This window comes from Dysidea avara, chromosome 13, assembly GCF_963678975.1.
Source record: "Dysidea avara chromosome 13, odDysAvar1.4, whole genome shotgun sequence".
NCBI lineage: Eukaryota > Metazoa > Porifera > Demospongiae > Dictyoceratida > Dysideidae > Dysidea > Dysidea avara.
Window position 1 is genome coordinate 16,460,321 of NC_089284.1, and position 10,984 is coordinate 16,471,304.

The 10,984-nt window shown below is 39.1% G+C and overlaps 1 protein-coding gene across 1 annotated transcript; it reads right to left on the minus strand.

The window, feature by feature from the left end:
* Nucleotides 1-8: 8 nt before the first annotated feature.
* Nucleotides 9-722, minus strand: LOC136243674 (LITAF domain-containing protein-like). Its single transcript, XM_066035214.1, has 3 exons — nucleotides 491-722; nucleotides 253-434; nucleotides 9-202 (listed from the first exon to the last, which is right to left on the minus strand). Exons 1-3 carry the CDS (start codon nucleotides 617-619, stop codon nucleotides 106-108), a joined length of 408 nt encoding a protein of 135 aa, XP_065891286.1. The 5' UTR covers nucleotides 620-722; the 3' UTR covers nucleotides 9-105.
* Nucleotides 723-10,984: the final 10,262 nt, after the last annotated feature.

The following is a 10,984-nucleotide window of genomic DNA, read 5'->3' on the forward strand; positions in this document are numbered from 1 at the left end:
ACTAACAATTCAAAAACATATCAATATTCCAATGCTTTCATTCAAACAAGTGCGTAAACAACAAAAATATCTCATACAATTTTCAGTGTTTGTTAAAAAAGCACATCACATCCGCTTGTACACACCTAGACGACTGTTGCAAACTGGGCAAGTGTGGGATACATCTTTACATCCATCCACACAGAATGGGATCAGACAGCACCTAATAACACATAACCATATACACCAACACAATGTACTGATCACACTTACGGCCACAAGCCTAGCAAACACAACACCAGTACTAATATCCACATTAGGGTCCCAGACTCGTACTCCACCTTCGTGGAGACCTGGTTACGACAATTAGGGCACATGATATTGACTGGATACTCGCCATAACTCGTTGGTACGACTACCGTGGCAGGTTGAGTGACCACAGTGACCTGTGGAGGCTGAAGTAGACGATATAAGCAGGGCATAAGATGGCGTAGTTAGCCATTTTGCGTACCTGTTCGCTGGATGGCGGGTAGGGAGGCGCCTGTCCGCTGGATGGCGGGTAGGGAGGTGCCGTGGTTGTTTCTGGATTGTATGGAGGCGGCTGGTTACCAACAAGAGGAGTTTTCTCTGTTTCACTCATCCTAGCTCTGTCTCGCTACAAATCAAAGACTGCTTGCCTCGCTCCTTGTTCAAAGTATCACGTGCCTATACTCAGTCACGTGTTTATTGGTCTCTAATATTTTCATTCGTTTGCTGTTTATGGAATCTGAAGTGACTTACTGTTATTATTATTATTGTCAGTGTTGGGCAAGTTACTTTGTAAAAGTAACTAGTTACATATTACATATTACTTGCAACTGAACTATTTAGTTACAGTTACATATTACCCATAAAATAAAGTAACTGTAATAATATTACATATTATATTACTTTGTGTCCACAGCCTTAAGCTGTCAAGTGTGAAACTACCACCTTATCACATGACACGATTGCGTTGTTGGACAATGTGCAAATCTTGGTTATAAGTAAGAAGCTAGTGCATTCATTAGGCCTCGTTATGGTTAGGTGTTACTCAGAGGATTACTAACGAGATTAGTAACGAAAAAAAGTAATATTACGTAATATATATTTTTTATTTTTTTGTTCTTTTATAGTACAGTTACAATACAAATTACTCTACAACTAAACTACAAACACAATTAATTACAACAGGGGTTTGGGGAAAGGAAAATCAGAGTCCTCACACTGCAAAGCCCAGTACCATAAAATCATACGGGCATTGTTTGTCCATAAAGAAACTGAAAGTTGTTGTAACAAATGTTTACGAGCCTGTTTGGTTGATGCACCACTTCTGACTGTGGTGCGTTCAGCGATGGTACGAAAGGTCTGGAGTGCAAATGGTGACCAAAAACCAAAAGTTTCTACAACAAGTGGGACAAAGTCACACCCTGCCTCCTCTACAGCATCTTGATGTCTCTGGTCCTTGGCTAACTCACCTGCAGCAGCAGCTACCCCAGCACAAGAAGAAAAAGAAATGTGAGAAGGCTGGGTAGTGCTACAAACAGACACATCAAAATAAGCTGGACGACCATGCTGAAAGTCAGGGTGGTACACATCACCTGGGCGAGAATTATCTTCATAAGAAACACGTTGTTCCTTCAAAACTCCTGAGTGACTCTGGCACAAAGCATGACAAACAATGTCAACTAGAGCATCATGGCGACGAATTCTCATAGGACCATGAGAACATTCTAGAAGATGATCACCAAATTGGTCAATGGAAGTAAGACACACACATAATGGGGAAAGTGGAAATAGAGGGATTCCGAGCCACAAACGAAGGCCAACAACAAACTCAGGACCAGGAATAGCCAGAGCAAGGGAGACTTAAGGAATAGCTTTGAGCCATCCACTGCTAGTACCAGATGAGTGAGAGAGAGCAGTAAGTCGAGCACGGTTTCGGATGTTGAAAGAAGCAATTAGTTGGTCATACTGATTTTGATCTAACAGAGCCTGTAAGTCCTGCTGGGTAGCAGAGGGAATAAAGATATCAGATGTAAACCTTTCAAAGGTAGCAACAGTATGTTCTTCATTTGAAAACACTAGATCATGAAAGTCCTGGGATAGAAGATGAGAAGCCAGGAGACGAGCACTATTACATGAACCCAAAAAGGCTGCAGCAGCGGAAGAAAAGGATGAGCGCAAGCCCAGACCCCCCAAGCGAAATGGTAAAGTGGCTTGGCACCAAGAATCATTAGGAAGACTACATTGTATTATGTGACTTAGGCAAGATTTAAGATTAGAATCAAACTGTTCTAAAAAGGAGTGCAATATACAGAATGGCACTGTGCGCAAAAGATGAATGATCTTGCAGCTTCCAAGGCAGCTGCATAGTAAATGAAGCTCGACTTGAGTGTCTTCTAAAATTGCAATGCTGTCTTGAGCAGCTGTTTAGACTCGTTACAGTAATTATATTACTTAGGTAACGCGTTACATTTGTAAGTAAAGTATCTTGCGTTATATTACCTGTTGTCATAGCGTATTTCGTTATATTACTTTGTTACCACAAAAGTAATAATATTACGTAACGCGTTACATAAGTAACGCGTTACTCCCAACACTGATTATTGTTGCTGTTTGCAAGAAATTTCTCACTCAAATTGCTCCAGGTCTACTCAGCTGTGTATTGGGGACCTGGTGTCAACTGGGGAAGCAGCCCACCCAGCTGTAACATCAGTGGGTACCTGGTGTTTACTGGGGAAGTGAATGCCCAACTGTCCTTGTCTCGTTTAGCAGTGTTGGGGTCATTGTGGAACTTCAGGTTCCGTGACCTCTCTCCATGAGACCTGGACAGTCCTGCAGGTTACTACTGCCCCAGGAGGATTTTCCTGCACTGGCAAGGCTCTAGTACCTGGCTGAGTGGTGTATAAACATCCCAGTGCTGGTTTGCTGGGCAGCCATAGTAGTGTTTCCATGGCTGCTGTAGGCTTTGCTTGCTTAGGCTTTGTGTGTGTGGCCATGCTGCCAGCCCCCTTGTTGTGGACACAGTAACACATCACCTAGTAACAGTAACATAGAAGTTTACACTACAGCATGAATAGAATACAATTACAAAAGATTAACTGATTGTATATGCTGCACTGAAGGTTTGCTAGTAGCTTGTAGGTGATGTGGCTAATGGCAGCACCCCTGACTTTGCCGTGTGGTGAATGGTGAAGAGACTCCCTAGTGTTGGCCTAGCAAGCCAACAAGAGGGCTTTACATTATGCATACACCATGGTTTGTGCAAGGCAGACCAATCTATGCAATTCTATGGCCTATCCCCCTCCTTGGGGTCCTCTCCGAGGGTGGGGGGGTCAGTGCCTCCCCTCCCCTCTTCAGAAAATTTTCACAATGTTGCTCATTGCTTAGACATAATTCAAATTGCAGCTTGTGTAATATAATCAAGACACACGGTAGTGTGTCGTGCGGGCCAAGAAGCCGGCGCGTAATACCCGTGAGTATATTGACAGGAAGAAAGAAAACGCAATTTTCGCACCTCCGTAGCTCTGTGCTTCCTTGATGAAACAAGACGATTTTTGCTGTGGACATGCCCTCCAACTGCAGCACTCCACATTCCAAATTTGAGCGAAATCGCTTCGCGCGTTCCCGAGATATGCGACTTCAAAAATTGGCTCAGTTTCTTCGTTTTCTTCTTCTTCTTCTTATTTTTCTTTTTCTTGTCGCACACTTACAAAAACTGCTATAAAACTCGAACGCCATATCCGATTGCCTTGAAATTTGGCACACAGAAGGGGGATATAAAGGTGCATCTCGGTACCAACTTTGGCTGGAATACGATAAACAGGTAAAGAGTTATGAGCGATTATTCACGAAAAATAACACCAATATGTTGTCACGCCTACAGGGTAAACCGCGTATGGGAAGAAGCTGAAAATCGGTGGGTGAATAGGATAACTATTGAACCTCAAACCTTTTGTGGTTTGAAAGAAATCGAGCTACAAAACAGGAAGATACAACGAAAAAACCAACAGTATGTAACAATTACGCAATCGAGGTTAGCTAATAAAAAAAAATGACTGCTTGCCACGCCTACCAGATAAACCGCTTGGGGTAATGCTTTGAAAATCGTTGTACAGATGGAGTAATCAGCTCATCAATGGTGTAGAAGAACCAGACTTAAAGCCACGGAGTTATAACACGAAATCCAACTTGGTGCAGCAAGTGCGAGATCGAGATACTCTAATAGAGCAGTCATCCTAATAGAGCAGTCACCCTGAAGAGAATTCAAGAGATCAGCTAGAAATAAGAAAACTGTATAGAGATCAGCTAGAAACAAGTCACCCTGTAGAGAGATCAGCTAGAAGAAGTTACCTTGTAGGGAGTTCATGCAACTATGGAAAGAGATAGTTCAACTAGAAAAAATCACCTTGTAGAGTTCAGCTACAAAGAAACCACCATGTAGAGAGTTCAGCTGCAAACAAATCTCCCTGTAGAGAGTTCAGTTAGAAGAAGTTACCTTGTAGAGAGTTCAGCTACAAAGAAACCATTCTGTAAAGAGCTCAGCTGCAAACAAATCACCTGTACAGAATTCAGCTACAAATAAATCACCCTGTAGAGAGATCAGCTAGAAGAAATTACTTTGTAGAGAGTTCAGCTACAAAGAAACCACCATGTAGAGAGTTCAGCTGCAAAGAAATCACCTTGTATAGAATTCTGCCACAAACAAATTGCCCTGTAGAAAGATCAGTTAGAAGAAGTTACCTTGTAGATAGTTCAGCTACAAACAGATCTCCCTGTAGAGAGATCAGCTAGAAGAAATTACCTTGTAGAGAGTTCAGCTACAAAGAAACCACCATGTAGAGAGTTCAGCTGCAAAGAAATCACCCTGTAGAAAATACAGCCACAAACAAATTTCCCTTAGAAAGATCAGTTAGAAGAAGTTACCTTTTAGAGAGTTCAGCTACAAAGAAACCATCATGAAGAGAGTTCAGCTGCAAACAAATCTCCCTGTAGAGAGTTCAGTTAGAAGAAGTTACCTTGTAGAGAGTTCAGCTATATACAAAGAAACCATTCTGTAAAGAGCTCAGCTGCAAACAAATCACCTGTACAGAATTCAGCTGCAAACAAATCACCCTGTAGAGAGATCAGCTAGAAGAAGTTACCTTGTAGATAGTTCAGCTACAAACAAATCTCCCTGTAGAGAGATCAGCTAGAAGAAATTACCTTGTAGAGAGTTCAGCTGCAAAGAAATCACCACTGCCCAAATTTCAAGGCAATAGCTCTCTCCAATCTGAAGTTATCAATTGTCAAAGTTGGCAAATTGGATGTGTGTGGAGGGCCCCTTTTCGCAAATCCGATCACATATGTATTATATATATAATTTGTACATTTACTGATAAAATATTTAAAGTACATGTACTTCATCTATTCTTCTTCCTGTAGTAAAGAAAAAAAACATAGGTTAAAAAAGTCCCAAAGCTGGCCATAGGCCGGCTTTGGGGTATACAAATACAAAAAGAAATGAAATCTAATCCAAAACAGCCAAGCTGTAAAAAAAGTGTGCGGCCCTCAGAAAGGCTATGGTGAAAAAAGATGTGAAATCCAAGGTGGCGGCCAAGAAATGGCTGTGATGGTAGGTTAATGGTAAAAATTTTAATAACGACAATTCAGGTGAATTTTTGTGCCGCTTCACAAAATTTACCTGAATTGTCATTATTAAAATTTTTACCATTAACCTACCATCACAGCCATTTCTTGGCCGCCACCTTGGATTTCACATCTTTTTTCACCATAGCCTTTCTGAGGGCCGCACACTTTTTTTACAGCTTGGCTGTTTTGGATTAGATAAACTTGTCTATAGCAATTAAAATTAGGCATAGTATATGGAGAACTAGTCATATACTCTAATAAAACAGTCAACAGCTTAATTATAAAACACTGTTTATCAGTTCACACTACTACAATACCTGTTCTCCCTAAATATTCAATTCTATGTACATCCTAGATAATGTGACTAGAAATTCTCTGGAAATGAAAAATCATGCACAAGCCAGCAGTATCTATGCTTAAATATTCATGCAATGCTTGTGCTATTAATTCTGTTTTCTAACTCAGAACTTTCAAATAAAAATTCACAATAATTTCAGCCAGAATTATCACTATATTTATTTTCAAAAGATTAATTTGAGCTACTATATTATAGCCTATATATAGGCCATATACTATATTGTTTCAGCTCAGCAGCATTCATGTTTACTGCATTGAACTTTCAGCCACCAAATTCAATCTCTGAAAGTTGTAGACCTTATACTATACTAATTCTTTTTTCTCATGCTTTGCACAGTGTGGTTCAGCACATTGTGCAGTCACTTCTACCACTGTTCCCCTACAGGATCCACTCCTGCTCTTATCTAGCCTAAATTTCAATAGCTTGTAAGATAGGTTATTCAGCATCCTATGACTAGTTGAGTTCTCTCTCCTAGCCAATGGCTTATAAATGGCCAGCATTTTGGCTGTGTGAGTGTGTGCTTTCATGAGGGTTGGGGTGGAGATGATGATCTCAAGAGAGATGATGGTCTTTCAGATAAGCAGAAGTGTGTTTGTGTGTATCAGTCCAGTTCTCGCAGTCTGACACTCTCCTATCCAAGCTGATTCATATCCTAATTATAAACCATGTTTTGGTATTCAAACATGGCACATATGGTGCAGTGCTCACATGGTACAGTGTGCTGTAATGTGTAATCACATCTGAACACACACACACAATTTATATTCCGTATAAATGGTCCTGTTTACCCACCTGTGCACTAACTCAGGTACCACGAGTTAGTGCTGGCTAATCTTCCTGCATCTTAATTGGCCATCATTTTCAGTGAATTGTACTGCGCATCGATTTATTGAGTGGGGCCATCAGGGAACCTGTAGTCAACTACTACCAAGGACAGTCACAAACACATTGTGTAATGACTTTGTATAGGAATTTAGCTAATAAGATAGATTGTTCAAAGACGAATAGCTCATGTCTTGAGTTCTATGGCATCTGGGCCTAAAGCTTGTTCCAAGGATATCGTTGACAAGTTGATCATTGGTTAACCACCGCTATCACATTCTCTGCAACATTACTATACACAGTGTGAGTACTGTAGAGCATTATAAGTAGTAATGAAATCCCTAGAAGACACTATCCTGCATATTCCATTGCCTGTATTCAGCATTCACTAACTATAAGGTTCTTTGAAGGCCCGGCTTTATAAATAGCTAGTGAGACTTAATTATGATGCAGCCTTCATTGGTTCATAAACAGTTGCGGCACTTACGGCTCCTGGAAAAAAATTCCACAAACAAGATTGCTTGTGATTATACACAAATTCCTATTTTGACTCGTGTTCTAGTAGCAGAGTCACTTTAGGATTTGTGGATTTATTTGATAAAACTGTGTTCCTTGCCAGTGGTCCATGAATTTTTTCAGTGATCCCTTTCCCCTTATTTTGATCTCTGTTATGAAACTCTTCTGTGTTACGTTGGTACTGGGTTCTGTTGTGTTGGTTGGAGACATTGGTCAAGGGGAATAACAACCACTTGCTGTGAATACAATGATATTTGAATTTGTAGGGTTGCTTATTTATAGTTTTAGAAATACACCATTATATATTGTGTTAATTAGGTGTATTCTGACATATTAAAATCCCTCCAATTCCATAACATTCACCAAAACTAACAGTCCCACAAAATAATTTCTTATTGGAACCACCAAAATAATTCAAATCATTAGATAGCACATACATAGAATCTAATAGTTAATGTGTTGTTCAACGTTGATGTATTTTCTTGTAGTAGGGCAAAGGGAATTATCCCAAAGCCAAGTGGATATTAAGTGTCAAAAATAATGGAAAAGATATCTACCAGCTATTGGACAATTTCTGGATATACTGAGAAATTACAAATGGAATTGACTATGTTTACATGTTGAGGGATAAAACTCTGATCAATCATTAGACACCATTAATGTATTTGTAATTGATAAGACATAATTCTGCCAATAACACACCAGTCCTGTAAGGCGGCCACCTCTCTAGCAAACTAATATTAAAATCCCCAAGTAAGATGTTTATACACTGTCTGTGCCTATCAAGGGCAAAACTGAAATCTTCACTCAAAAGTGACCATGTTATGTAGGCTTCACCATTATAGGTTTAATTTGCCGAGTTGATTATATCCCAGTGTCCGATTTGACAATGTTGCTGGGTACAAAAAATTAACAGAGATGGTTATTAATGCAGCAAATGGGATATATCAATTCAACTGGCCGCCTGCCCTGGTAGAGGCAACACTTGTACACATGGATTTGGTAAAAATGTTAGTGACCGCTTTGATGGTGATTCAGTAACAATTCATTATATTGGCTGTACTGCCTACCATCACCTTGAAATATCAGGTAATGTTCTTGTAATGAAAATATTCAACTTTTACTACATCCCAAGTAATCAAGAATTGTCACCAAATTGAATGGATATGATTGTCTGTTATATGCAATGTGTTTAGAGTGCTAGTTTATAAGATAAACTGTTTGCTAGCGTTTTTCATGATGTAGCTAAAGTATTTCTACAATGCTACCAATTGATAGCTATTAAAAAAAATCAAGTCAGGATTTGCATGTGTTTAATATCGTGCAAATAAATTTAGTAATGTTTGTGATTTATTATATGCATGCATGCAATATGTAATTGATCGATTGCATAATTAGTTTACTACACTAGTCAGAAAGATTTTGGTTAACAGTTAGTTAGAACAAAAAAAAGGTCCACCATACATTGTATGTGCAGTACACAATCTCCACATGTGTGTACATAGACTGTGTAGTTAGTTAACTCATTTAAATATCTATATAGCTGTTTTAATAAGTATACGCAAATCCTTAACATTCTCAATCTTGCAACTGTTATCTGAGTCATCGATCTTCTCCAGAATAACATACATGTATATGAATTTCCAGTGCAGATTGCTTGTGTGGCAAAAACTACAAAATCATGCCATTCATATTACTAAGTTGTTACATAAGTTTGATCATGTGATTTCACACAGTATGGACTCTATGGAGTTAATCTCACTTAGACCCCCCTTTTGTCTTTGGTCACCAGCATTCATATGTTACACATTGTAGTGATCACTGTGAACACCAACAATGAGTGTGGGCATTGCTGGTACTGTAGGAGAAAAGGATAAGTTTGAGTTAACATCATTCCACCTAGAAAATCATAGGTGACAATTAGAACGGTCTTGTTAATTGTGTTAAATCTGTGTAGCTGTTCATGTATGATGAGTGCTAGTAGTAGTATGTGTGCTGAGGGAGGGCAAGAAGGTTTAAGGTAAAACAGTGTTTATTCTGCTAAGAGAAGAATGGAACTGTAGTACACAAGTTATATTCATTTGCATAACTTTGTCTGGTATATATATAGCCGAAGGGAATACACTTTCTAAGACTCTGGTTGGATATCTTTTCAGAAAATTAGACCTCCAAGTATTTGAAGTTGGGAGAATTTTTGATAACTAGCCAACAAAGTGTATGCTTTGCAAAGGATTTAATAGTAAATCCAAATTGTCATCATTTGCAAACTTTAAAACAATTGTGACTGTTCTATTAGAGTAGTGACTGCTCTATCAGAGTATCTCAATCTTTGCATAAAAATTTAAACTTATTTGCCTTACTTTCTTCAGTGTATACCAGTTTATAACTGTAAAGTAGCTACATTTATAGCTGTTGTCTTCTATTTGCCTATTGGCTTTATAGTACTGAATGCAGTGTGAATGCATGATTCCTGTTTCCTGGTGTCTATATAGTCCTGTATAGGTCCAAGGGGGCAAGGCTCCCCTTGGCCCTCCCCTCAGATCCACTTATGGTAGTGTGTAATTACAAATGAGTCATGGTATGATTTGCGTTGACTAACTTTTGTTGTTTATGGTATTAGAGTAGCTATCTGGAGACGAGGTCTTGTCATGCATTGCATGAGTTACAGCACAAGGGTAATTGATTTTAATTGATTTGATTTTTAAACTTTATTCTCAAAGTAGTTGGCAGAGCCGCTCTTCCCTACAGGAAGACACATATGTACAACAAATAACAATACAATAAATACTAATCACGCAATAACACAAAGAGGGGTAATTACAATAAGTTACATTGATTCCAAACCAGGAAGTATGATAGATGGCAGTTTATCGGGTTGGAAAAACTGTCTTTACAGCATGTGTTATAGCTGTGATGGCATGTCATGAAGGATGGATTAAAAAGCAAACAAGGTTTGCTGTTGTAATAATAGTGGCGGTACACATGGCACATGATTCAGTTGTGATTTGCCAATTTACTTGATGATGTGAAGACATTGTCACATTTCCTCACACGTGATACAAATAGCTCTATTTTTCTAAATGCTAGACATGCCACTTGTCCCCATACAGGTAGTGCATAGCCAATGACTCACTTAGCATCTGAGTCAGGCCGGATTTCAGATGCAGCAGATGTAATGGAATAACAATGTTTCACATGTTTCCAAAAAAGCTACTAGAGTACTAAATCTCCTACGCCGTCATATGTTTACCTGCAAAGCTTCTTCAAAACAAAAGGTCTTTAGGGCACTTGTGATTCCTATTCTGGATTATGCAAGTACTGTGTGGAATCCACACACTCATAAGAACTCCAGTGCCCTTGAACGAGTACAAAACCGTGGTGCTCGCTGGATTTGTGGCAGCAGATTTTGTCCTAGGACCTATAAATGGTCTAAATCATCTGAGGAATGCTGTGCAGAGCTATCATGGCCATCTCTTTCCACCCGATGAAAATATCTGTCATTGACTATTATCTATGATATTCTTCACCATCATATATCTCTAAAGTTTAATCACTTTTTCTTCTGCTGCCTCTACCAGATCACACTCACTGTCTATTCTATGTAAGCAGTCATCCATAAACTCTTACCGTTACTCCTTTTTTGTGAACAGTGTTTTC

Bases quoted from the DNA above. Each gene is read 5' to 3' on its own strand.
- LOC136243674 (XM_066035214.1), bottom strand. From the start codon at position 619: ATGAGTGAAACAGAGAAAACTCCTCTTGTTGGTAACCAGCCGCCTCCA. The intron at 435-490 runs GTACGCAAAATG...CGTCTACTTCAG, and splicing joins ACCCGCCATCCAGCGAACAG to CCTCCACAGGTCACTGTGGT. The intron at 203-252 runs GTAAGTGTGATC...ATGTGTTATTAG, and splicing joins TGTTTGCTAGGCTTGTGGCC to GTGCTGTCTGATCCCATTCT.